Source organism: Protopterus annectens, chromosome 3.part0, assembly GCF_019279795.1.
Source record: "Protopterus annectens isolate FY-2018-M chromosome 3.part0, PAN1.0, whole genome shotgun sequence".
NCBI classification, from domain to species: domain Eukaryota; kingdom Metazoa; phylum Chordata; order Ceratodontiformes; family Protopteridae; genus Protopterus; species Protopterus annectens.
Window position 1 is genome coordinate 1,522,249,175 of NC_056731.1, and position 27,860 is coordinate 1,522,277,034.

At 38.9% G+C, this 27,860-nt stretch overlaps 1 protein-coding gene across 1 annotated transcript in view; it reads left to right on the top strand.

The window, feature by feature from the left end:
* Positions 1-27,860, top strand: part of SMCHD1 (structural maintenance of chromosomes flexible hinge domain containing 1) — a 3,546,415-nt gene that overhangs the window by 1,123,035 nt on the left and 2,395,520 nt on the right. The window contains exon 17 of the mRNA XM_044065561.1: positions 18,160-18,273. Within this exon, the coding sequence (XP_043921496.1) occupies positions 18,160-18,273 (114 nt within the window). The remainder of the gene's footprint in view (positions 1-18,159; positions 18,274-27,860) is intronic.

Sequence of the window (27,860 nt, forward strand, 5' to 3'; positions counted from 1 at the left end):
ACTGCCATTTGGTGTCACCACAGCCCCCTGTGTGTTCACCAAGTTTATGGCAGTGGTAGCAGCTCATTTACAACTGAAAGGGATCCAAGTGTTGTCATATTGAGATGATTGGCTCCTAACTGCTACTTCCAGAAGTCTACTGCTACAACATCAAACATTTCTACTCCATCTTGCAGTTTAGTTAAGTGTAACAGTCGATCATGCAAAAAGCAAACTGCATTCTACTCAGCAGATATAATTCGTAGGCTGTCATATCAATACAGTTGCCAGACTCCCAACAGCAACAGTGCCGTCATCAAGAAGTTTGGCTTCTCAGGTAATTCAGAATCCCATTCTGCAAGCAAGATTAGGCCTGATGGCCTCTACCATCACTTTAGGTCCATGGGTGAGGTATTACATGAGAGTGTTACAGGGGACTTTTTTTTTTTTGGTCCAGTGGTCACTGAGTTTTTATCCTTTCCATACCAAAATCCCTCTCACTCAAGTATGCAAAAACCATATAAGGAGTGATGGATAAACCTCTCTATTAGTTTGAGAGGAGACCTTTTTGTCCAGCAACACCCTAGGCCACAGTAACCATGGACACTTCCTTTCTAGGGTATTGGCAATTGAAAAGGAAAGATGGTTCAAGGTACTTGGTCATCAGCAGAGGCCAAACTTCATATCAAAATCTTGGAAAAAGAGCGGTCCTTCTGGCATTGCAGACTTTTTTCAGGACAATCTAACCAAGGGTGTAATATCCTGGAGCATTTCCCCATGGGCCTCCACTGAAAATGGTCTCTGTCCCAGTCAGACTTTCCTGGTAAATAATTGTTAAGTAAATACAATCCATCCAAATGGACAATATATCAGTGATATGGTACATTAACAAACAAAAGGAAAAGGGTTGTATCTACTTATCTGTAGGCCTTGCAAGTGTGGTAATGGACTATGTCTTCCCATTGTTTTCTGGTAGCAAAGCACATTCCCAGGATGTCGAATGTGCTAGCAGACAAGTTAAGCAGATCAATACTGTTGCCTTCTTGAGTGGTCTCTCAAACAGTGGCAATGGAGGTTTTCAGCCTCAGTGGCCAACCTTGCTACAACCTCTTTGCCTCCTGTATAATACAAGTGCAGCAGTTGTGTTCAGTTTCTAACAGAGCAGTATTTTTCCATTTAAATTTGTATTAAGTTTTAAACATATTAAATCAGTTTACACAATTACATCAGTAGATATACAGTCATAGAAAAAAAACGGTGACATTTTCATTATTTTCATGCAGTTAGGTATGTGTGTACCTGTGTGAATATGATTTGATATATAAATTTGTGTGTGTGTATGTATATATATATATATATATATATATATATATATATATATATATATATATATATATATATATATATATATATATATATATATATATCAATCCCTACCTTTCTACCTTTTCAGGGAACAAAAAGAGAGATGGCAGGATGGGAATAACAAGAACCTTTTTTCAAAAAAAGACAGTCTAATACTCCAGAATGATTATGCCTGCATTATATACCCCATCCCCTTCACCCCATCTCTCATAATCTGTCCCAGAAGTTTGCTCTTTACATTCCTTTTTTTTTAGAAACAGATTGTGTTGGGGATTAAATGCGATGCAAGACATTTACAGTTTGCACTTAATACAAAAGCGTTTCAAAGAAATTGCTCCCACCCTCAAACAGAAATTTTTCCTCAGGTTCTTCAGCATATTTTCATCTTGGGTAGCATAGTACCATTGCTTTTAGATCATAGGGGCAAAGGCCTAATTCCATTGTACCAAAGAAAGAGTTTTCATGGAGACCAGTTCAAGATCTATTCTTTCTCAATCTCTTTGTGAAAGTGCCAAGATTCAAAATGTTGACCCTTCATGGATTTTTATGGCAACGTTAGATGTAAAAGATGCTTATCATATTCCCATAGCCCCAGCTTCAGAAAATGTCTTGGATTCGCTTTGTTGGGGTCACATTATCAGTTTTCTACATTACTCTTTGGGTTATTCTTTGGGTTAGCTCCCCTGCTATTTATAATATGTTTGTCTCCAGTGATAGCTCATTGCACACTGCATTGCATTCACATATTTCCTTAAGCTAGATGACTTGTTCATTTTTTCAGTCTTTTCCCAGATGTTAGATTGCATTTCAGGGAAATGTTTAGAAATCTTCTTCCTTCATGACCCATTCGCACAGGATTATGTTTCTGTTTCTAGGGTGCCTTCTAGATATCCCTCAGGAAAATTCCTTTTTTTGACACAGGAGAAAGGTGTTTATGCTGGAAATTTTCCTTAGCTTCTCCAATTAGTCTTAGACATCTTCAAGAGAATTTCTTAGGATCCTAGGGTTCATGACTTCTATAAGTCTCATGTTTACTCTCGCAAGATTGCATATGAGAAAAATTCAGTGATTTATGAAAAATTAATGAACCCAACATTTCCATCCTTTGGAGTTTCAGATTCTAGTCTTAGGCTTTATACAGAAGGAAGGGCTGTGGTAGAGACAACAGCTAGAAGCAAATCCATGTCTGCCCATGTCCAAAGCCGGTCTGCAACCACAGATGCCTCAGATTTTCCTTGGGGAGCAGTTTCTGTGGGGGTGAAGTTGCAAAGCCTGTAGAACTTTTCAGATAGACTGAAGTGCATAAATGTCGAAAAGATGTTGGATGTGTTTTATGCTTTGAAGTCTGTTCATCACTCTTGGGCCTCAGTTGAAAAAGAGTAGCTTTCTTCCCATTTGGAGTATCCCAGTAAACCAATAGAGTAAAATTAATAAGTCACTTGTGGTCCTTTGGACATCTACAGGTAATTGCAAACAACACCATGGTTATGTAGTACATAAACAATCAGTGGGCACAAGGTCTTACCCTCTGTGCAGGCTGGCTATCATGGCCTGGGAATTAGCTGTATAACATTCCTTAAACTTCCAAGCATCTTACATTCTGTCAGAGCAAAATGTTGTGACAGGCAAACTGTGCAGGGCCAGGGCAGACCCTACGAATGGAAATTAAACAAAGAATTTGCCAGGAATTGATCCACTTGAGGGGGACACCTCATGTAGCTGTTTGCCTTCTTTCAAAACTGATAACTAAAACATGTCCTGCTCCAGGGCTCATTGCAAACAAGCCTGGAAAACAGATATATTTTTTAGTCTTGTTAGGAATGTTCCCTAATGCCTTTCCACCCTTTACACTGATATCCGGGATAATTCTGATAATTCAGAAGGATTCTCCAAAAATTAATTGTTGACTCCAATTTGGCCCAGGTAACACAGTGGCTTTTCCTTGTTATGGAATTGGTCAAGGGCAGTTAGCACAAATTTCCTCACAGACTGGACCTGTTCTCACAAGAGAAGTTTTGCTTGATGCACTCAAATGTCAAACTGCCTTAATGATTCAGTTCTTTTTTTTCAAACACCTTTACTGAATTTTCCCTTGTAACATAGGCAAATTTACATTCGTGTAAAGTAATCAAACTATGTTAACATAAACATTATACTTCACATATATTGCTGTGTATCATATAATCTAAGCAATATTACATAAATTATTTAATTCCTGCAGTTTTTAAACAAGGAACATCTTCATTAAACCATCACTTACTACATAACCAATCATACATTTATGTAACTGAAAACAAACCACCAACGCACTCCCAATTGCAACGTTATACATTATTTGTAATCTACCCAGTCTTTCTCACTCTAACATTACATAGCTCATTTAAGTCCTGCTGCCTTTTAGGCCTCATTCTTCCCTTGTATGAATTGTTCCCTCAATTCCCATTTTTCCTATGTAGTTTGCTCCTGCCCTTTTATAAAGATCTCAATTCCAGTTGTTTTATCTCTGTTACTATATTCACTACTTCCAGTGTAGTTTGTGTAGATTTTGATTTCAATTTTCTAGTAATTATTTTTCTGGCAGCCACCACTATTAGACTCCGCAAGACCTTACCATTTGTAGGCAATTCCAATTCTGTATCATAGCTCCTTAAAATCATCTCCCTCATCAGACTAATCTGCCCACCCAACATCTCCGACAGTGCATCCTGCAGGGAATCCTTAAAGTCCACCAACTCGCTGTACTCCCAGAAAATATGTTCACAGTTGCCTTTTTCTTCCCCTTCACACCTCCAACATTTACTGTCTACCTGAGAGAACATTTTCTGGAGTCTACTTATGGTATAAAAATATCTGTGTAAACATTTCTAGGCAAAAATCCTAGATTCTTTTGCATATTTGGGAGTCATACATATATGCTCCCATTGTTTCTTTGTGAATTGCTTATCCAGTCTCTCTTCCCAATCCTTTCTAACCTCCTCTGATTGATTCTTATAGTTGGTGTTCATTGTTTTATATGTTGTACTAATTATTCCTTTTTAATGGCAGCTTGTGTTCTAGATTCTATTAAAAACTCTGACAGTGCTGGCCTTTTGTTTAGGACCCCTTTATTTCTTTCTCTTTGCCTGTACTCTGATATCAATTCCTGATAGGGAAGGCAATCTCTAACCTGCAGTCCAAATAAATTCTTGGCTTCTTCCTATTCTATCATCTTTTTCTTTCTAGTTATTTCCACCAATACTAGGAACCACATACTAAGTGGACTTAGTGATAAAAAGCATAAACACACACTAGATTTTTTGAGTATTTTAAAAATAAGATATCAAATTATATTAAGTAGGTAGATTTAATAAAGTCATCAGAAGTTTATTATGTATTTTATATAAGTGTCAAGATTTTGCATAAGTTTTAATTTTAGATAGAGATGTATTATTTTACATTTGTTGACCGGGATAGTCCGACTGGATACATATCCATTTTCAGTGGAGGCCCGGGGAGAAAAGCTACAAACATACAAACAAAAACATGAATATATATTAAGGGTTTTACAACGTAACAGGGGAAAAAGCTCCAATTGAGCAGACAACAAAACATCCCAAGCAACAGTTAAATAAAAAGCAGATTTTTCAAGAAGCAAGGTGTGTCCCTCAAGAGGGGTTCACAGTTTAACAGCATGTAAAAGTTAATTAACAGGTGGATTACAGCAACACTATATTACAAAGAAATGTACAGATTGCCATTGGAAGCATTTGTGAGCAAGAGGCTAGTAACACTGCTTCATTGCTGTTGACAGTTAGGGAGTTGCTGTTACTGTTGAGTTAGGGAGTTATGAGGATTAATCAGGGTTGGAACATGGACAGAGCCAGTGCATTTTATAATAATGTTTGAGGCCATTTTTGAAGAGGCATAGAGAGGGTTCCAGGGTAATGTCTGCTGGAAGTGAGTTCCAAGTTTTCCCAATGGAGTTGGCAAATAGGGAGTCACCAGCTGAGTTATTAGCTTTCAGTGTTTGAACTAACAGCTTGTTGGATGAGCATAATGATCTGGAGTTACTGTATGGTTTTAAGATATTTTTAAGGGCAGGGGTGTTTTCGGGTAGGTTGAGAATATTGTGTGCTGCTATTAGCTGGTTGAACTGTATTAAACTTGGCAGTTCTTGCCACCCTAGGAGTTTGAGGTTGTGGCAGTGATGTGTCCTGTATGTTGATCCAGTGGCGAACCTGGCAATATGGTGGTAGCAGTGAGAGAGTTTAGAAAGTTCTGATTTGTTTAGGTTACAGACTATAGGGGAAGCATATGGAAGGGTAGAGAGGAGATGAGAGTGGGTGATAGCGATTCTAGCTGTACGGGTTATAAAAGGTTTATTTCTGTATAGTGAGCCGAGCTTTTTGTTAATGGTTTTGATAGTCTTATTGATGTGTAGGTCGAATTTGAGATATTGTCTACTATTACCCCTAAGAGCTTGGTTTGAATATCTGGCGAAATAGAGGTGCCATTGTTTGATGTTATAGTAAAGGAAAGTGTATTAGTTTGACTTAATTGATTTTAGGTGATTGGTCATGTGAATGAAGTTTTGTATTTAAACTGTCTTGTGGGTTAATTGCTTTTACTCTGAAGAAGCCGTAGATGGAGATGGGCGAAAGCACTTAGTGTCTACAATAAAGTACCTCAGTTTACGGTTTCCGTGTATATATGTGGCTGTGGTAATTTTTATATTTTTATTTCTGAGTCATGTGTTTTTTATTTGTTCCCAGTACCTTAATTCCTTTGCCAGTTTTTTTACAATAAATCCTGGCCCCCTCTTGCCTATTGTTTGTATCCCTAATTGCACTCAACCCTATTGGCAGAATCTCCTTTCTCCATTCCCATGTTGGTTTCGTTCTTAGAATATTTTCTGCTGCTTTATGGATATAATATTCTGCTGATTATTGTTATTCACCCTAAAGGCTAGCATCTAAAATCCCAGTCTCTCCTTGTTTCTTGAGCTTCCCCTGTGTTTCATCATCATCCCTTTCCACTTTGAATTATAGTTTTCTGCTTGTGCTGTGTATAGGAGTTTTAACTTTGTAGCTATGGAGCCCCCCTTCAAATTGGGTAATCCCAATCTCCCTGTTCTACTGGAAGATCAGCTTATCCCACTTGACTTTTCCCATCTTCCCCTCCCAGATCAAGTCCTTCAGCTGTTTATTAATTGCTACCCACAACTTCTCCTCTGGTTGATAAAAATATGCCTGGCCTGTGTATAAGACTGAAGGTACTAAAAACATTTTAATTGCTTGTATCGTACTATCCATATCCATATAGCAAAGCTTCCATTTTCCTCAGTTTTTGTATTGTCTTCTGTTTAGTCTCTTCCCACATATCCTTAGCTGCCACAGTAGAATAATTTTAATCCATATTCCTAAATATTTCATTTTATCATGTCCCCATAAATATGGGTATTCCTGAACCAGTTCATGTGTGGATACATAATTTTACTGCCATTGTCTTTGTTTTAGCTTCATTAATTTTGTATTCTGCAAAGATCTGAAACTGTCTGAAAAGATTCCAAAACACTGTAATATCTTTTTCTGGTTGTGTCTGGTACAAAATATCATCTGCAAATAAAGATGGCTTTTCTTGACTACCATGCCACTTGTATCCTTGAATTTCTGCGTCCCTTATTTTCTTTGCCAGTTCTAAATATAATGCAAACAATAAAAGGGATACAGCACACCCCTGCCTGGTTCCTCTGCTCAAGCATAAGTTATCAGAAAGGACCCCACCCACTATAATTTTCACCTCTGATCCCTCATATAGTCTTCAAATCAACCTTAGAATTTTTTTTTCAGGACACCAAATGCTTCCATTGCCCTGCTCATAAAGTCCCAGCTTACTCTTTCAAATGCTTTCTCTGCATAAAGACTCACCAGCAACAATGGTATTTTCTTACATTCTGCTTCCCTCTAGATCATCAGTATTCTGTTAATGTCAAATGTTTGCCTCCCCTCTACAAAACCACATTGATCCATATCTGTCAGTTTTGGTATTACTTTAGGCATTATATACATTAACACTTTATAATCATGGTTTATATTGAAGTGGGCCTATAGGAAATGGGGTCTGATGGATCCTTACCCTCTCTGGGTATTACAGCTACCACTGCTTTCTTCCAGGATGGTGGTACTACTCCTCCTTTTAAGATGTTGTTAAACAAAACTTTCCAGATCTTTATCCGTTTTTTTCCTTCTAGCTTCCAAACGTCCACAGGAATACCATCTATTCCTGGGGATTTTCTTGTAGATTGGTTATACATTACAATTTTTATCTCATCTCCTCCTGTCTGTTAGTATTTGAGCCTCATCTACCTCTTACCTTGGCATATTTAATTCTTCCATAAACATTTCCATTTGTATTTTTTCTTTATTTTCATATTTCTTTGCTTTATAGAGACTCATAGAATTTGCAAAATATTTCTAATACCTTTACAGGATCTCTCGTTACCTTCTTTGTTTAGGCTCCCTAAGTTTTGTGACAGCCCTTTCTATTTTCTGCTGCCTGAGTTGTTGTGCTAAAAGTTTTTGTGCTCAAGTGTTATCAAAAACAGTTTAACAGCAATCTTTATAAGCTCATGCATATTATCGAGGTAATCCCTTATTTGCTGCCTAGCATTCTGCAGTTTATCCTCCTCTTGTTCTGTGAGATTCCCCCTATTCTGCAATACTTTTATGTTTGTCAGCTACTCTAAATAATTCTTGTTACTTCTTAATCATAGCTCCCTTTCTTTTATTTCCACCATATTTTTAAACTCCACTTTAATTTTATCCCACTCCCTAGCTGTATTTTCAGAAGAAATTTGTATCCTCTCTAACCGCTCCTGAACAATCTCCACTACCCATTCCTTCTCTTTTCAACAGATAGGTGGGAAAGCACCAATGTCTCATTTTTATTTCATTACAGTTTGTTTTAATTTTAGATATTCGTGCATGATCTGAAATAGTTATTGGTGGGTATAGAGGCCTTCAATTAAATGCACATGTTCCTCTAAAATGTAAATTCTGTCTAGCCTAGCCCAGTTTTTATATCTTGGGGAATAATATGTGAATTCACTTTGAACTCTTATTACTGAATTCACATCTTCCATGCCAAATATTTTCATAAATTTCTTCAAAAATCTACCCTCATTTGTTATAGTTTCCCTTCTGGGCCCCCCCAGACACATCTTCACTGCTGCAAATCAAGTTCCAGTCCCCACCCATAAGTAATATTCCTTGCTGAAAACTGATGATTTCTCCCAGAATTTTCTTAAGCTCCATTACAACAGTTTTAGGTAGAATATAAATATATGCCAGTGTAGTCCTCCTCCCTTGCCAGTAGCCCCTTAGCACTACAAGTCTGCCATTATCATCTTTATCTTCTTCTTTCACTGACGGAGCTCCTCTTGCAGGTTAATATAAGTACTCCTCTTTTCCTTTGTCCCAGGTATTCTGCTGAATAACCATCCTGAAAACCCTTCTTTATCAAATTCACATGTTCAGTTCTTTCTAAGTGTGTCTCCTGTAACATAGCTATTTGCACTCTACATTTTAATATAGTTCACTACTCTTTCTTGTCTGTACTGATCTGTGAGGCCATTTACATTTAAAGACATTAAAGAAAGCATCATTGTATTAAAATTGTTATTCCCACTTTTTATGTACAGCACCTCTTTTGTTAAATATCTAGGTCCAGCCTATATGTTACACGCTTACACTGTTTGTCAGGTTGAACTTTTATACAGTTGTTTCTTGTCATATACGTTTAAACCTATGCCACATCTTATAAAACATTTTTAGTATATTGAAAGCCCTCAAGCAAAAAAAAAAATCCTTAATATCCCCCTAAAAACTAAACTATATGTACACCTTCAAATATTGAAGTTTTGCCCTCCTAATAGGAACAACAGTCCCAGACTGACAGCCACAGTCAGACTTGAATTAACCTAAAAGAAAGGTCATCCATGCTACCACTGATGGTGCAGTCTGTGCTTCTAAGTGCTGATTAGTTTTGTCTTATCTCTGTAGCTCTCTCCGCTAGGAAATCCCCTGAATGCTTTCAGAGATCATTATATACTTTGGGTAAACTCCAAAATGCTTTCACTGAACATCATCTATTTTGTGAAAACTCCTGAATGCTTTCAGAGAACATTCTGTCTTAGCCAATTTCTTTTTTCTTTATTCCTCAGCCAGACACTCTCCACCAGACTGTAGCCAGTTTCTCTTCGTCATATTGTCTCCATGAAGACATGAGAACCAGGCAACCAGTTTCTCTTTATCATATTGTTTACATTGAAACACGAAGTCCAGCTGGAGAATTGTTACTAAGCTTACCTGTGTTTACTAGGGGAAAAAAAAAAAGTCTCATAATATTCAGTGTTCTTTTTTCATTTGCTTGCTTTCTCTTAAGACTCGTTAAGAAATCATTCTAAGGTCTTTAATCCAGTCATTTCCTCTTGAAAAAAATGAGAAAAACACATTCATCTAGGGTGACCTAATGGTTAAGATGTTTGCCTTATAAACGCAAGGTGCAGGGTTTGAGTCTCACAAGGGATAATTGGCTAGGCTTACATTTGCTCACAAGGGTGGTTAGCCTAGTACTAACCTATGAATTTTTCCTTTTTCATGCTTTTTAACCAGGCTTTTTTGTCATATATTGCAGTGCTTTTATTTCTTAAAATTGAACAAAAAGAGAGAGAGAGAAGGGAGAAAGAAAAGAAAAAAAGAATAGCGACACCTGTTTACAGTCCACATTACACTTAAAAAGAACTGAAAAAACTTTATAGCATTTAAAGAAAACCATATGCCACAGAATTGGTGGTATTTAAGAAAAAATATTTAAAGTTAACTTTCTCCCTCCTCTTGCCCTCCTAAAAGCACGTTTTTGAACATTAATGACCCAAAGTAGGGCATACGCTTAGAGTCCCCCACAAGTCAAACAAATTCTGAAAAAGTCCAGTATTTCTAGACTTTCTTCTGTCATATTTCACAAATGTAATTATTGCATTATGATCCCATCTTAAGTTTCTGGTTTTATTACTCTTCATCTCCGAAGTCCTGTCTATGCTTCATTTCCAACATAATCTTGATTGTTCTAGTTAACTCTCGTGCTCCCTTCCTTTTCTCCAACATTTTCCATTGAGAATTTTGATAAGGTTTTACAGGTACAGTCCGCCTGTCTTCTTTATTACCAGAAGAACAAAAAGCAGAATCTCCTCTGTTTCACAGCTTACTTTTTGTTGGACAAACTTTATTTCCTCCTCAGCATGTACTACTTCAAAAAATGATTTTGTCTCTGCAGAGAACAGTACCTTGAAGGCAGCTGGGTACAGCAGTTTGAATCTCACACCTGCATCTCAACATTCTCTGAATAGCGGAGTAAATTTGCTACTTGCCTGTCTGGTGTACAATGAGTAATCATTCTCCAGGAACACACTGCTGTCTCCCATGTTTAGTATGTTGTCCTCCTGCCACAGTTTTGTCAGAATCAACTCTTCCAGCTGGTAGGATTGTATCTTTACTATTAAAGGTCTAGGTTGCTTTCTTGTAGCCAGGTTTGGAGTATTAATGCAGTGGGTCCTTTCAACTAACAACTCCTGCTGTGGAATACCAGTCCAGTTGCTTATTTTTGCTTTCATAAAATTAACGCAGTCTGTTCCTTCCAGCTTCTCTGGTATAGCTGAAAATCTCAGGCTTTCCCTATGTGCTCTGTCTTGTAATTCTGTTATTTTTTGAAACATCTGTTCCTGCACAGTCTCATATTCAGCCAGCCTTTTCTTTATTTCGACCTCTGATTTTTGAAACTTTGTCATCTGAATATCTGTTTAAAGCTGCTTCCATTTTTTCCAGCCTTTTGGTGTTTTTGTTGATATACTCCATCAGTATTTTATTTATTTCAACAAGGTCTGTTTGCAGTTGTCTTGTATCTTCCTGTAGGTTACTAGAAGTCGTTTCTGAAGGTTGCCCCTTAATGGTTAAATTCTGACCTTTTAGGCACTTCTACCATGGTAACATGCAGCAGGTACTAAAGGAGGCAAGAAAATATGCTTGTAGGACATCTTATATTGATAACTGGAAAGAATTTCCAGTTTATTATTGGCCCAATAACCAGGATCCCATCAGGAATATTGTGCATCACTGGTGTTGAAATATTTGTATGAGTTACTATCCTTTGGCTGTTTATTCCTCTGTCAAATTACATCTTGCTGCCATTTCAGCATTTGTGCCCATGGGTCTTCCTCTTTCTATTCTGTTTTTAGTGAAATGTTTTTTGAAGGAAGTTTTATACCTGAGACCACCTTATAAACATATTGTTCTGTTATAGTGTCTTAACTTTGTGCAGGAGATATCTGAACCTGCTCATCAGGCAATTTTAAGGTTCATTACATTTAAAACTATTTCTCATTGACATCTTTAAGAATAGTATGTAAGTTGCATGCTCTCATGGTGGATTACCCCTATTTGGTTTTGGGGATAAGGTATCATTTAGAACAAATCCTTTATTTATGCTCAGAGTTGTTTGAGTTTACTTTGAATTAAGCTGTCAATCTCAGTCTTCTATCCAGATCCTAAGAACCCTAGAGAAAAAATTCTACATACTCTTTGCATAGGCGGCACCAAGAGAACTAAGTCCTTTAGAAAAGCAAATCTGCTGTTTGTTTCTTTTGATGTGGCCAAGGAAGGACAGCACATGTCAAAACAGACTGTTTCTAGACCTATAATCCTAGTCTTGTCCTAATCCTGTGCATAGTCCTCTAATGTCTGCATATACCCTTTCTGTCATTTTCCTTGTTTTGATTTATATTGCTCTTATTTCTCTTTCTCTTGGTTTTGCTCTTAATTTCTCCTGCCTCTCCCATATCTTGTCCAGTTATTACCTCTAGCCTGATACATTTTTCCTCACTCTCCCCTCTCTTCCTCTTCTCCTTATCTACTATTTGAATTTACTACTCTGACATTTCCTTTGAGTAAGTATTACACTTGCATACTTATAACATGTAAACACATTTTACTGCTACATGATATTGTATTTATCTTATTTTAATGAATGGTACATGTGTATTATTCTACATGTCAAATGTGTATTAATATTTGTATTAATTTATGCATTTACAGTATACTGTATTAAGATGATTACATTTTCATTTATGTATATGTATTCTGTTCTTTTATTTGTTTAACTTTTCTTCCTGGGCCTCCTTTGAAAATGGATAAAATTATCCATTTGGATTTTCCTGGTATACAAATGTCATTAAATAGTCTTTTGTTATACCCGCCATGATAAGTCTATTCCAGACAGTATTAAGGCGCATTCTATTAGATCCTTGGCTTATTCTCTGGTATACTGGACAGAGGAGGGCTGTAAGAAATATTCTGGAGGCAGCTACATGGTCCTCTGTACATACTTTTGCAAAGCATTGCAAACTGATTTATTTTCCATTTCCAGAACAGACTTTGATGGAACCATTCTGCAAGGGCACCTGAATCCATACCCTTCTTCCTCCCAGGTTGCATAGGCTGTTGCAGTAGTGAGAATAATAACATAGTACAGTTATATAAGTTTCATTTATCCTTAACAGTAGATGTTCAAAGTCCTTACTGCTGTAGTATATACACCAACCCCACCCCTTTTTGTGTATATAGTTGCTGGTTGGAATATAAAGATTTAGTACTGTTTATCTTTTTGTGTTCCAAGATGAGAACACTCATTCCCTTCTTATTGGCAAGAAAGTCCTCAAGAAGTCTTCACTCGTACTGCTAATTGCCCTTCACAGGCCTGACCAATTAGCAGAGTGGAAGGAGTCAGAGCTTTGCAAAGCTGGCTGTTGTGTCCTGGGCAGGATACAACCTGTATAGTCTAAAGGTTACTGCAGCAGTGAGAAATTTGTGCAGTTACTTATATGGATTTCTGCAACTTTCACAACTGTACTTTGCTTTGCCAGTTCTCAGTAGTAAGTTCCAACCCCCTGTACCTATTTTATATAATTTTACTTGGCAATCATACCTGTTGGCAAACTCTTCTTTCTCACTTCTCATGTTGGCTTAATTTATTTAAGAAAAAAATGGCAATTTTACTTTACAGTACTTTACAGTAATAGGTTTCACAGAAAGTAAATAGTTTCACAGTGTACGTGCATAGCAAGATTGCACTGTATTGTAGAAGTATGAAGTGCAACTCACTGGCCCTTTTCAACTGAAATCTTGATGAGTAGATGGGAAATGGAAAGTTCACCCCAGGGATCACTCCAGTGGCTCTACTTGATGGAGGCACCGGGAACTAACAGCGGCATGATGCCAGGGCACATCTATGGGCTAGGCTTGTAAAGGCTCCAGGGCTGTTGGCCTAGTACACACCTATGAACCTAGGAAAGAAAATGAAACATGATAATATACAAATAGTTATGTTATAAGCATGGTCAGTCATACAGATTATATAGTTCCAATAGCATTTCCTAAATAGAGCAGAGCCAGAAAACATACTGCTCAAAAGAGGGAGAGACAGATGATGGAATAAGAATTAGGTAGGTTCCTGGCAGGGGCTTAACCATATTTTCTGGAGAAAGTTTTTTAGTTCTTTTTTGAAGGTGTTAGTTTGTGTAATGCTACGTAAATTGGTGGGGAGGTTGTTCCAGAATTTTATTATGGAGGATTTATACAAGAAATTGCCATTGTTCATTTTGGACCTATGAGTTTGAAGAAGGAATTTGTCAGTACAGCGTAAGGGATGGGAAGGGGTATAGTAGGTGACTAGGTTGGAGAAAGAGGGACAAGCAGTAGGTTTGTTAAGTAGAAAGTGGGTTATGTGGAGTTGAAATCATTTGAGATGATGGGGAAATTCAATCCAGTATAGTTTGAGAGCAATGCAATGGTGGGAGGAATTATGTAAATTATCTTCAAATTTTGTGATTTTATTGGAAGTATGCTCCAGGTTGGAGAGCAGGCACGCTTCAAGGTGAGTAAGAACTGCGGGTCCATGGAGGAAGCTGGGAAGTAGATAGGCTTGGGCAATTGAGAGTCTGGAATCGGAGGATAGAAATCTTTTGTTGCGATGTAGGAGGCCAAGTTTTTAATTAGCTCTCTTAATCGATTGCTGGATGTGTAAGTCAAATTTCAGCTGATCTTCAGTTGTCATTCCTAGTAATTTTGTGGGAGTTTCAATGGTGATGATGATATTATTTGGGGATGAGATGGAGAAGGAGAGCTTAAGGTGATAACTGGCCTTGGGGAGAAAGACAATAAGTTTTGTACTTTTTTAGGATTCATAATAAGGTGATTTTCATTTAGCCAGTTTTCAACTGAAAGAAAAGATTGCTGTGTATGTGTCTGAAGTTGTGAGATTGAGTTTGAGGAAGTGATCAGGGTAGAGTTGTCTGTGTATTGTATGAGGGTAGAGTGGGTAGTGGAAGAATGGAAGTCATTGGTAAAGATGTTAAAAAGAAGGGGTCCTAGGACAGAGCTCTGTGGTATGCCAGTGTGTATGGGTAGAAAAGTAGAACAAGAAGATTGCCATTTGATTGATTGTAGTATGTCTGTGAGATAGCTGGAGAACAAAGAGATAGTTCAGATAGAAGATTTAAGTTAGCCAGTTTGTTTAGTAGTTTGGAGTGTGATACTGTGTCAGATGCTTTTGAAAGATCTAAGAAAAAAACATGAGACCAGTTTGTTATCTCCAGCTTCAGCAGTAGTCCAAGTGAAGGATAGAAGGGCTATAGAGGTACTGTAGTATGGTCGAAATCCATATTGGGTAGGAGTCAGGCGGTTATTGTAGATGAGGAATTTCAGTATCTAGCTATGTATGCATTTTCTTGCATTTTGGATAGTGGAGAAAGTATAGCAATGGGTCTATAATTGGGAGGGGTCATTGGAGTTGCTTCCTTTGTGAAGGGGAATCACATAGAAAGATTTACCAGATGTTGGGTACAGTAGCTTCTTTAATAGATCTATTGATAAGTATTTAGACTAGGTAGGCAATATAGTTAGCTGAGAGTTAGTTTGATAAATTTGGGGATAGATTCAATAGAGGGAGAACAAGGTTTATGTTTTAGAAGGAGAAACTTTGTCGGAGGTTGAGAGAGAAACAGGTTTCATTATTTATGGCTTGAGGTAGTGTTTTTTTGGGGGGGGTTGTGGTTGGCACTTGTTAGGTTGCTAATGGTGTCAATAAAAAACTGGTTAAGGAGAGAGGCATTGTTTTGATCTGCAAGGTTAGGGTAAGAGCTAGAAGTTTGAGGTTTACCAGGGTGAAGGATTGAGTTAATATTTCTCCAGAAGTTTTTGAGGTTGGACTTGATGAATGGATTGTGCCTTGAGGTAGAATGCTTTCTTATTGTATCTTTGAGTTTAGGTGTGTTTTCTTAGTTCTTTAAATAATTGGTGGAGTGAGGGATTTGTTTTTTTGCCATGTTTTCTAGACAGAGTCTCTTGTGCATTACTGTACATGTAACTTTACTGAGCCAGGGGGCATAGTTTGATTTTATTCTTATTTTATGAGGAGATGCTAGTGAGTTGAGCATGCCAAGAAAGATGTGATTGAATTTGAGTGCAGCATCATTAAGAGGAAGTGAGTATAGGTTAGATCAATTAATAGAAGATTGTCCATCATTGAGAATGGTGGGGTTGAAGTCATTGAGTTTATGGCAGAATTTATGTGGATGTGATTTATTTTGCTGGGGTGTATAACTTTGTATACTGATGGGTAAATGATCACCCAAGGCATCGGGAAGTGTTCTAGAGTTATGGTAGAGATGGGGGTCACTAGTTAGGATCCAGTGTTGTGCTATTGTTGGAGTTTTTATAGAGTCTTGCAGGGGAAGTAGTTTAGCTGAGTAAAGCTGAACAAATTGATGCTTTGGGCAGAGAAGTTGGTATCAGGGGTATTCCAATCAGTGTTTACGTCTCCTAGCAGGATAGTTTTTAAGCTATGTTCTGCAATACCCAGGAAAGTATGTTTTCAATGATAGGGATGTTTTTACCAGGTGGGATGTATACTGAGGCAATAGTGAGGTTTTGTGATTATGTAGCATTTTAGAATTAGAATTTCTGCAGGGTGGAAGTCTGGTATAGTAACAGGTAGTGCGGAGAGGGCAGGTGGTCGGAGTATAGGACTGCTACACCTTCACCTTTTTGTGGTTATATCTAGTTGGTAGATATTGTAGCCAGAGGGATGAATGTCTGTATTAGGATATGAGGTGTAAGCCAGGTTTCTGATAGTGCTAGTAAGTGAGGGAAAGATTTGAGATCCATGCATGAAGGTCAGGAACTTTGTTCAGTAGGCTTTGTACATTGATGGATAGAATAGATAACATTCTTAGGAGAATGGGGGTAGGCGGTAGGGATGCAGAAAGATGGAGATGCAGTGTGAGTGGGAGTAGTGGCTAGTTGGGTTGGGGTGGAGATTGTTTGAGCAGAGACTGGGTGTGATGTACATGGCCCTGGGTTAGGGTGGATATCACCTGCTAGCAAGAGAATGGTGACTTATGGGTTGGGATTGGGAGCAAAGAACTTGAGTAAGAGGCTTAAGTCTAACAAAGTGTGTGGGGGGAGGGGTAATTGGAATATTTTGTAATGAAATAGGTGAGTAAATGAGGTGTTGTATAGTGAGGGAGAGATCGTTAATGATGTATAGGTAAACTGGCTGTTATTAAAGTAGGATAAGGTAGGTGTTGGTTTTAAATAGTAAGCAGAAGTAATAGGGAAGTTATTGTCAAATTTAAGATCATAGTTGGGGAGGGTATGGGTGAGAGGTTGTTGATATTTGGAGATACGAGGACAAGGGAATGTTGTAAATGTGTAGAGAAGGGATGACTTGAGATTAAAGAGTGGGATGTGGTTTAAGGTCTGAGAGGATGTTGTTGAAGAAAACTGTCTTGGATATTTGCACTGTAAGTTGCACATCTTGAGAGATATCCTATATTATTTTTGTTGCTAATTATACAGTTTAATGTTTTCATATTTCTGTAGCTATCTCATTGAAATGCACTTGTAGTGAAATCTTTTCTATGAAAGCTTATGTATTAGCAAAATGTACAATATATAATTAGGTTATGTAGTTTTCAAGATATGAACATTTTGAAAGTTTAAAAAATGTAATTTTTGGGTTTGCTTGCATTATATTACTGTATTTATGAAAAAGAATGAGTTCACTTTATTACTGTAAAGAATACTTAATGATGAAATTGTAATTTGTACAGATTTAGTAGCATTTATTGTTCATGAAATATTTACATTTGTCTTGCACTTAAGTTTATTTTTCAGAAAACACTCTGGAATGCAAGATGTGTGTAGGTGTTTAGACGTGTGACATTCCTCACCACATAGGTGTTAAAGATCTGCATCCGAAAGTCTACTCTCCTTACTTCTTGACGCCCCCCTCCATTTCATCATCCCTTTCCACTTTGATTTATAACAGTCTGCTTGTGTTATGTATGTTTAAATTTGTATTGTTAGTCTTAAGTTACACTGAGAGTGACAAGCCAGACATTCAGTAGATAATGGGCAATTGTTTATGTATCCTTTTGCAAATTCAAATATTTTATATTGTACACTACATCTGATGAGCCTGAGTGACAATTTTGATAGGGTAAGGGATGCTTAAAATTATTTTCCTTTTTTGATCAGTTTTATTTAGGTGGAACGTAAAACAGATTAGTTATTAATTTGATCAAGATTTCAAAATGTACCAAGTAAAATTGATGGCGTTATTAATAAGAGCATGTTTTCAGGCTTGTCTCACTGCCCTTCACTACTGTGCTGCATTTCATCATGATGCATTTTTCATAGTTGTATGCAATCTTCTTATTTCAAGGTGCATTGAAAGTTGAAATATTGAACAAAAAAGGGGAGACAATGCAGAAACTTCCTGCCACAAGTCATGGTGGAGCAAAGAAGCTACTCGTTGAGCTGAAGGTTATTTGTCACTGTAAGTATAGTTTTGAAAGTAAACTGATTTATATTTAAACTTTATTTTGAATTTATGTACAGCTGAAATAAGAGTTTTATCTTCAAAATCTTTGCTGTTATAGATACCGGTATCAAGCCTTGTGCCCTTTATGCTTTTGTGACGCTTGATTTCTGTTGCCCTGAGTTGGTACTTTAAAGACTGTTAAGGAACGTCACCTTAATGTGATTGGTAAATTATTCCATAATTCCATAATTTTGGGAGCTACTGTTTGCTTCAGTTTTTTATATATTTTAAAAGTGGGTTATCAGTTCTTCTGTTTGCTCTGCCTGCTCTATATTCCCAAGTACAGAGTATTTTTGGCATGACGTATTAGGAAAGCTTTGTATTGTTTGATGCCTTTCATTCTTGTAAATATGCGCAGAAATGTTCGGAAATTTTCATTTATCGAGTTTTCAGACGAAGACCCAGTTTGGGCTAATCTGTTGGGGAAATTTTTTTGTTTCTTTTTCAGTTATCCTGGATGTCAGAAAAAGTTAATAATTGCATTTCTTGTGGGAAGATACCCTATAGGAGATTATCATTCGAGCACGCAGGAGTTGGCCTCTCAGGAGGTAGGCCAGGCTGAGGTGCTTCTCAGGTGTGGTTCCATCCTAAGATCAAAATTTGTCAGAAGTTTAGTAGGAATTGGCCTGCTAGAGAATGGTCTATCCTTTTTGGACTATCAGTCTAAGGGCACCAATGACCTGTATCTTCAGCTGTCAGACCCTTCTTTACTGGCAGCTCCCTCTAGAGAAAGAAGTTGGATTCAAAAACAAAAAACTGGTGGTCACCCAGGAGGACAAATGTTGTGTATCATCACACTTCAATGAAATGGATACAAGACAGACATGGCCCCAAACTATATACATGCATATCAACATGAAGAAGGAAATGTTAGCAGTCCATGCTTTGATAGGAGTATATCTGTTGCAGGCACTCATGGCAGTTTAACCCCTTTCTGATATTCCATAGGGATAGAGTTTTTTTAACCTACTTATTACTACTTTTATGCCTAAAGTGATTTCTAATGTGGCCTTGAACCAGTCATTCAATTTTGATCCCTTTTATAAGGAAAAAAAAAAAAGGGGGAAAAAGTCTTGCATTCTTTTGTTCTTTTGGGCAGGTTACGTTAGTTTAGACAGACTCAACAGTTTTTTTTAGACCAACAGTTATTTGTTTCTTTTCTTTTTTGCAACATTTCAAAATCATGGAAGAATGTTTCCTGCTGGATCAGACCTCTACTAGGATAGCTGCTGCCACATCTACTGCTTTTTTGAGGGGTGTGGCTATATACTGAGGCAGCTGGTGTCAGTTCAGTACACACTCTTTACACACTTTTTACCCTCCTCATCTCCCAAGTTTCGGCTGGGCTTGCCCGCAGTTTACAGGGGCAGTTATTAAGCCTATTGCTTGCCCAGCCTCTGCCAGCCTCTCTTTTTGCTTTGCTTTTCCCCAGGTTATGATTTGGGTTTTAAGAACATGCTTTTGTTTGAGGCGTGTGTCCATATATTTATTTGACGTTTGTTTAATGGGAGTGTCTAACTGGGGCAAAAAGTACCCATTTTTAGCAGAGGCCTCGGGAGAAATGCTGCACAATCAAAATTAAAAAAAAAAATCAATTACATATATTTTAAATCGTGAAGTGTTGTGTAACTCGACAAAATATAGGAGTGAAAAAAAAGTTGCAATGAGAAAACATGTATACATATGTTTAATAGTAGAGTGCAATGAAATACAATAACATGAGTTGGAGAAAATATGTAAGGAAAAATTCATTAGTCATATTTGTTATGTAGTTTAGTATGTAATAATTGAGATCTGAAACAGTTCTAGTAAGGTATTTAAGAGAGATATTAGAGATTATGTGATTAGAGGCATTGAGGGGAAAATGTTTGATGTGTTAGTATGGGTGAGGGTATTCTTATTAGGGTTATAGAAGGATTTAAAGATGGAGAGAAAATGAGATTATAAGAGGAGTGCAGGGTGTCTTCAGGTAAGTTAGATGAGTAGGGAGGAAAGTGAAAGAGGTAGAGGAAAGGTCTGCAGAGGGAAAGTGGATTTTGGTAAGTTAGTGGGAAAAACAAAAGAAAGGAGTGGAATATGAGGTTGGAGAGGTTTGTGAGGTGTGACTTGTGTTTTAGGGGGTGAGTAAGTTCAGGCAGGATTTCTGTTAAAAAAAAAAAAAAAAAAAAAAAAGTGCACAACTAAGTTAGATTTCCAAGTGTATGCTATTGCTGGGTGATCAGGGTACAGAGGTGAAGCTAGCTATTCAACCATCCATTCCCATCCCCTGCTCTGATAAACTCTCCTCAGCTGTAAGTTGAGCAAAAAAAAAAAACAATGCCATTGTTTACTTTTAAACTGTGGTCTGCTTTAGTTTATGCCATACACAGAGTGCTTAAAGTTATTTAAAAAAAAAAAAAAAAAAACTTTATTCCTTTTTTAACTGTAGTAAACTGCTTGCTACAATTTATGCCTCACATGGAACATTAATTGCTTCAGTTCTGATCTCAGTTCCGATCTCAAATGCAGTATCGAAGCTGGAAATTGTCCACTCTTATTAAGCATCTGTTGGGTTGTTTGTTTATGATAACTTGGGTTGTTTGTTTATGATAACTTGTTGCAGTTAAACTCTTTTTTCTAGTGGCTCCTTTAGCTGTTTAAAACTTTCATTTAAAGGCTCACTGCTGCTTTTCAGCTGTGAGTAACATTTCTGCAGAGTTGGTGGCTTTGCATTTGCCCGCCCCTAGTGTAAATTTGATCTGGGACCCTCCTCCCAGTCTAGTGTCATTACCTCATTTTACCCAGTACAGGGAGAGCATTTGAGAAGGCCAATCAGTTTAGTTTCTGCTACTCCTTTCTCTCTTTCCACAAAAAAAATAAATAAATAAAATAATAAAAAATTTATCTGCTTTTACTGTATTTGTGTTTTTTCCTACTTTATTTTGCTTTTGCGTCATCTTAAAAGTACTCAATTGTATTTATTACTGCTTGGTGTAACTCATTCTAAGCCTTTTAGTTTAAGCACCTGGGCTTCAGACCAGTTTTACATTAAGAAGGTTTGTGGTCTGCACTGTAGCGGTAGAACAGGTAGCTTACATCCTTCTAAGTTGGGAACTGCTTATTGAGGGCTCAGTGTCTGTTATTCTAAAAGTGTATTATTTCTGGTTTAAGCACTTGGGCTTGAGGCCAGTTATTTTACATTAAGAGGGTTCGTGTTCTGCACTCTTGTGGGAGGAGAGACTGGACTCTGTCGTTCTGAGCTGAGAATTTCTGGTTAAAGGCTTATAGTGCCTGCATATTTGAACTACTTCTTACTGAAATTGGTACACCTTGTTTGCTGTAGCATAGACTAGATCCAGGCCTGCCTTGTTTGCTGTAGCATAGACTAGATCCAGGCCTGCTGAATTTAGCTTTGTTTGTATGCTTGTTGTTTGTTTATTTCCCTGAAACGCTAATTCCACCTAAAACGCGGCCTTTTAGCACTTCTGTGGATCCTTAGTGATATCTCCATTGCTTACTGTACTTATTTCCTTGTTTCACTTGAAAGAAAGTTACTGTTTGTCGTTTTTGCATTTAAGTTACCTGTAACACATTGCATTTAAGTTACCTGGCACTTGTTCACTAAAGCAATTATATAAGTCAGCTCTAAAAAATTAAAAGCACTACACCCTCACAAACTCCCCTTGAGTACCTTGTTCCCCATTGGCCCTTTTTTCAATTATAAAGGAATTCCCAATACTATTCTAGCATGTCCAAAGGTCAGTTGTCAATCTCCTCTCCGGTCCAGCTGGTGAATCTGGGAATCTTGAGGCAATGTTACAACTGCCTCATGTACACAGACAACCCTCTCCTCCTCCCAACAAATTCCAACACATGTGAGAGATGCAACCATATAGCCAAACTGGAGGCTAAGCTCTCTCAATTCAGTACTGGTGTAACCAGTCAGGAGGAGAAGGAAACCACACTCACTACAATTCCAGTCTCATATAGACCTACCATGACAACAAACCAAACACACAAACACACAAAAACATACTCGGAGGCTCTAAATAAAAATCTGCCTAAGCAGCAGAGACCTCCAAAGCAGACACCCAAGCAACCGCTATCCCAAAACAAAACACGTGCAACACACAGCTCACAAAGCCAGTGTGCCGAACAGTCACAGCCCTTAAGGCTAAACAACACACCTGATACACTTGTAATAGGTGACTCTATCGTCAGGCACACTGACGTCCCGCTCACCAGGCTGAACAAGGAGAAGGTCATGGTGAGCTGCCTGTCGGGCGTTAGGATCCGCCACATAACACAAGCACTCGGGTCACTCCAAGGCAAGTACAAATATGACTCAGTCATTGTCCATGCTGGTGTGAATGACCTGAGACGTACCTCCCTGGACTACATGAAAAGAGACATAGAGGAGCTTTCTGAGCATGTAGCCCAGGCCGGTATGACCCTGACCTTGAGTAGCATCTTACCCTCACCAAGAATGATGCCACAATATGAAGACAAGATGATCAATTTCAACAATTGGCTTAAGTATTGGTGTCATTCAAAGGGGATCCAATGCCTGTCAGCCTGGGATGACATGCTCGACAAGCCACGATGCTTCGGTAGGGACGGCTTGCACCTGTCACCCCTGGGCTTTCGGATATTGGCAAAGGCTCTTGCTAAGCCCCATAGTGCCTTTTTTAGGCAAAGCTCAAAAGACAAACCCACCTCCATAGGTATCACAAGGGATAAGAAACTAAGAGTAATGCTACTAAACGCCAGAAGTCTAAACCTCAAGATGCACGCACTCGAAACTCTCCTTAGCATGGAGAACATCGATATCTGTGCAGTAACAGAAACCTGGTTCAAGGCTCCCGAGAGCACCCCAGCACTACCAGGTAATACCTCATACCATGCTTTTCAGCCCCAAATCTTGGACCGAACCACAAAAGGAGGGGGGAATTTGTCAAAGATACCCACACCTCCAGGTTGGTGGCACAGCACAAAGCATCCGAGACTATCCATGTGCAACTAACAGTGGGTAAAACTGCCTTCCAGTTTATAGCCTGCTACAGACCACCCTCCCAAACACATGAACCCCACTCGGCCTTCCTGAGAATACTGGAAAATATGAAGGTCTCTCTAAACGCCATTATATTGGGCGACTTCAACTACCCAAACATAGACTGGGAGCATTACTCTAGCTCCAACACCCTAGCCCAAAGGTTCCTAGAATTTATAAACTCAAATGCTATGGAACAACTTGTTACCACTCCCACAAGAGGGGAAAACATACTGGACCTGATCATCACCAACATGGGGAAACTATGCTCCAGACCAGAAGTGTATCCCTCACTGGTAAGATCAGACCATAAACTAATCTCACTGGATATTCACATCCTGACCCCACCCCCTGCCCAGAAAACCACAGTGAAAAACTTCTCTAAAGCAAATTTCACACGCCTCAAAACTGAGGCGGAATCCTTCAAAGCCCCCGGGCCTGTGGAAAATACGGCCCAGAGCGCAGAATCCTTTATAAACGCATTCTATGAACACCTTCAGGAATGCATGGATCATGCAATCCCAAAAAAACCAAGACCCAATCCTCCAAAGGCATAAACAAACTATACAATAGAAGGAGGAAGCTACTACATGATAGAGCAAAATCCCAAAAAGGGAAGGCATCTCTGATCAATATTAGCAAAAAACTACAGGCACTCATAAAATCGTCTAAGGCCAGCTTCGAGAGAAAAATTGCACAGGACACTAAGGATAATCACAAGGCTTTCTTTAGTTATGTTAGGAACCTGGGTGGGGATTCCCAGATATGCTCAGAATTAGTCCAAAATGACAAAAAATACACCGAGCCCACAGACATTGCCAACATCCTAGCTGACAGGTTCTGTGCAAACTTCTCCCCCCCCCACCAAAAGGGCAAATATCTATCCCAACAGAGTGCTGCCCCCCTGACATCTCAGATGCTCAGGTAAGAGCCGCCCTCTCCAAAGCAAAAAACACAGCATCAATGGGACCAGATGGTGTCCCGGGCTGCGTCCTACATGAACTCAAAGAAGAGCTAAACCCAAACATTAAACTACTGTTCAGTCTTAGCCTTACTACAGGATATGTACCCAAAGAGTGGCATACAGCAACAGTGGTCCCTCTCCACAAAGTTGGTGCCTCAACGGATCCTGGAAACTATCGCCCCATAAGCCTGACTAGCTTGGTCTGCAAAGCTATGGAAAAGATCATCATGGACCTCATAAATAAAGATATCGGGGACCTACAGACACTGGATCCTACCCAGTTTGGCTTTGTTAAGGGCAGGTCCTGCCTCTTAAACCTGGTCGATTTCTTTGAAACAGTCACCAAGGTCATTGACGAGGGGAAGGTGGTCCACACAGCCTACCTGGACCTCGCAAAAGCCTTCGATACAATACCCCACTCGGGCATTATAGATAAGCTCACCAGCTTAAATATAAACCCCTATGTCACTAGATGGGTTGCAAACTGGCTCAAGGACAGAACCCACATGGTTAGAATTGCTGGAGCCATGTCAGACTCCAAACCAGTTACAAGTGGCGTCCCACAAGGCTCAGTCCTGGGACCTCTCTTGTTCGGTATATATTTCTCGGTGGTACAGGCCAACACGGAAGGACTATGGCTGACCAAGTTCGCAGATGACTGTAAACTGGGCGCCATAATCAACTCTCCAGCTGACACAAGCATCCTCCAAAAGGGACTCATAGAAACAGACAACTGGTGCCAGAGCCATGGCCTCAAGCTAAACGCCAAAAAGTGTATAGTCATCCCCTTTGGCAAAAACAAAGTGCCCACAAATTACCACATATGTGGTAATCCATTAAGTACAGAAGAAGTCATTAGGGACCTGGGGACCCAAGTTGATAGCAATCTCTCATTTGACAACCACGTGGCCAAAGTGGTTAGAAAAACATTTTATATAGCCCACCTAATCATGAAGGGATTCACATCTAGATCAGGGGAGGTCATTGTGCCTCTTTACTCATCCCTCATCAGGCCCATAATTGAGTACAATGCCCCTTTTGGGATGTACCTTACCAGACACCTGCAGCAACTGGAAGGGCCCCAAATGTACCTCACCAAGAGGATCAAAGTGCTCAAACAGATGCCATATGCTGCCCGGTTAAAGAAACTCCAGCTCTACTCAGTGGCATACCGCCTGCTCAGAGGCGATCTGTGCCTGACGTATTAAGCCATGTCCAACCCGGAATTAATGGACATGCTTCACCTCAGAAAATCCATATCCCATCGAGCTACGCGCTCGAGAGACTTGAACCTCAGCACTGAAATAAATAGGTCATGCTGGAGGGACAGATTCATAACCCAGAGGCTCCCTTCACTCTGGAATAAAATCCCAGTCCAGGTTAGGCAGAGTCCTACATTGACTCTCTTCAAGAGGAATCTTGATGAGTGGATGGGAGATTGCAGGTTTACCCCGGCTATCACTTCTGTGTCACTGTTGGACAGAGGCACAGTATACTAACCTCAAAAAAAGGCATAGCAAAATTAATTTAACATGGGTGGCGAAAGCCAAACACACTCTGGCTAGGCTTATAAATGCCCTAGGGCAGATAGCCTAGTATGAACCTATGAACCTATGAAGCGTTCTGGCAACGTGAAAGCGCTCACTTTTTAACTGCAGTGGAATGGAATAAAATAGTGTGTCAATTTCAAGCTGTCGTGGTGAGCCTCTTCTGTTGTTTAACATTTTCCTAAGGATCACTGAGGAACAAAGTCCACTAACTAATGACCTTCATTACAGTTACAGACTTTGTTTCCTTCAGACAGTGCAAATCTCCATCCATCCTCAACCCTTTTTCACATTTTTTGCACATGGGGTCGGGGTGTCACTACACCAGTGATAGCAATCTAGAGCCAAGGTTACACTGCAAAACCTTGCTCAAAAAATAAGAGGTGGAGAGGTACTTAAGAGATCAGAGAAAATACAAGAAAGAATCAGGTACATTCTGAAAAATTAAAGCAACGTACCTGATTTTCTTTGTATTTTTCCAGTCTCTCTTACCTGTAAACTGCCTGGAGGTTACAGCCCCCTCCCCCCCCCCCAAAAAAAAAAAAGAAAGAAATAAGTAACAGAAATCTTCCTGTCTCCATTGCTTGCTTTAAGAAGCACTGATTTACTTTGTAAACATTGGAACGGAAGACCCATATGCATGTGCAGTATATCAATAAAGCAGCAGAATTGGGAAACAATGTGGAAAAACACCACGGTGCTGTTATACAAAGGCATTATTTATGAAAAGTAATTTTTTTCTTAAATAATGTCATTGTATAATAGCAATAACCAACTCCTGGGGTTAGTATATTAAAGATTTACCCACGATTGGCTTTGTTTAATCACTTGGGCTTCACCCTTGTGATTAAACCACACCTACCATGGGTAAATCTTCAGTATACCGCACCCACTCTGTCGGCTTTTGCTGTAGTATCTGCTGATCTCACCCCCAGTACTTTCAGCCCTGAGTGGCTGTACCCCTCATCCTTCTTTAGCTCAGCTATTGCCAGGGTAAAAAAAAACTTGATAGAGCAGACTCATTGTATGTTCGTGCTGGTTGAGCTTGCAGTTAAGTGTGTGCACAGAACATTTGTTGCAGCTTTACTTGTGGCAGTTTAGAGGCAGTGCTGTCCAGATCATCACTGTGGCTCTTCAAACTTCAGATGGAAATAAGTGAGTTTTTTTTTTCTTTTTGAATAATCAGTGTTTGAGTTCATTAAATACAGGCTAAGGTTATTGAGGGCTATTTTGGAGCTACTAGTTAGCTCATATTTATGATTTCTATATTTCTATATTCATCATCCAGTGCTTTTGAATTCTGCCAGATTGGTCAGGTTTTACCTGATGCTGGAATCAGTCTTGTAGATTTGCATCTGTTAACATTTACACTAAGGGTAATCGCAAAACTCATTTTGTATGCTTATAGAAGTATTACTAAGACTTTTCCCAAAGAATACAGTAATGGAAAATACATTCAGACTTTTAAGGCATTTTTCATAGTTTAACCTTTTGTGTGTGTGTGTGTGTGTGTGTGTGTGTGTGTGTGTGTGTGTGTGTGTGTGTGTGTAATAAATGCATGCTGAGTATTTTCAGGTTTGATTCCTACTGAATAAATACCAGATGTACTGTGTTTTTTATGAAGATGAAGCAAGGCTGCATAATGTGATGCTGGGACTTCAGCAGTCATAGATGAAAGGTCTTTAGAGATGTGAACTGTAGTCCTTGCAATGGCCAACAACAGAAATTATTTTTTATAACTGTGTTAAAATACCCTTATTGTTAATGACCAGAATTCATCACAACAAGGTTCTCTATATTAAACTCTGATCTGAAGTAGTTAACTTCATTTGTGCATCAACCTATGGGTCTTCGGATCCATATCGGATCCGAGCCAGCAGTTTCCAACAGCTGAGATCCGACCTCCAAGCTCCTCCCCCTACCCATAATCACCTGCCATCCCTACCTGACCTCAGATCTAGTTTGCTGCGGTTGAAGCCAGCAGCTTGATCTTTGAGTTCCA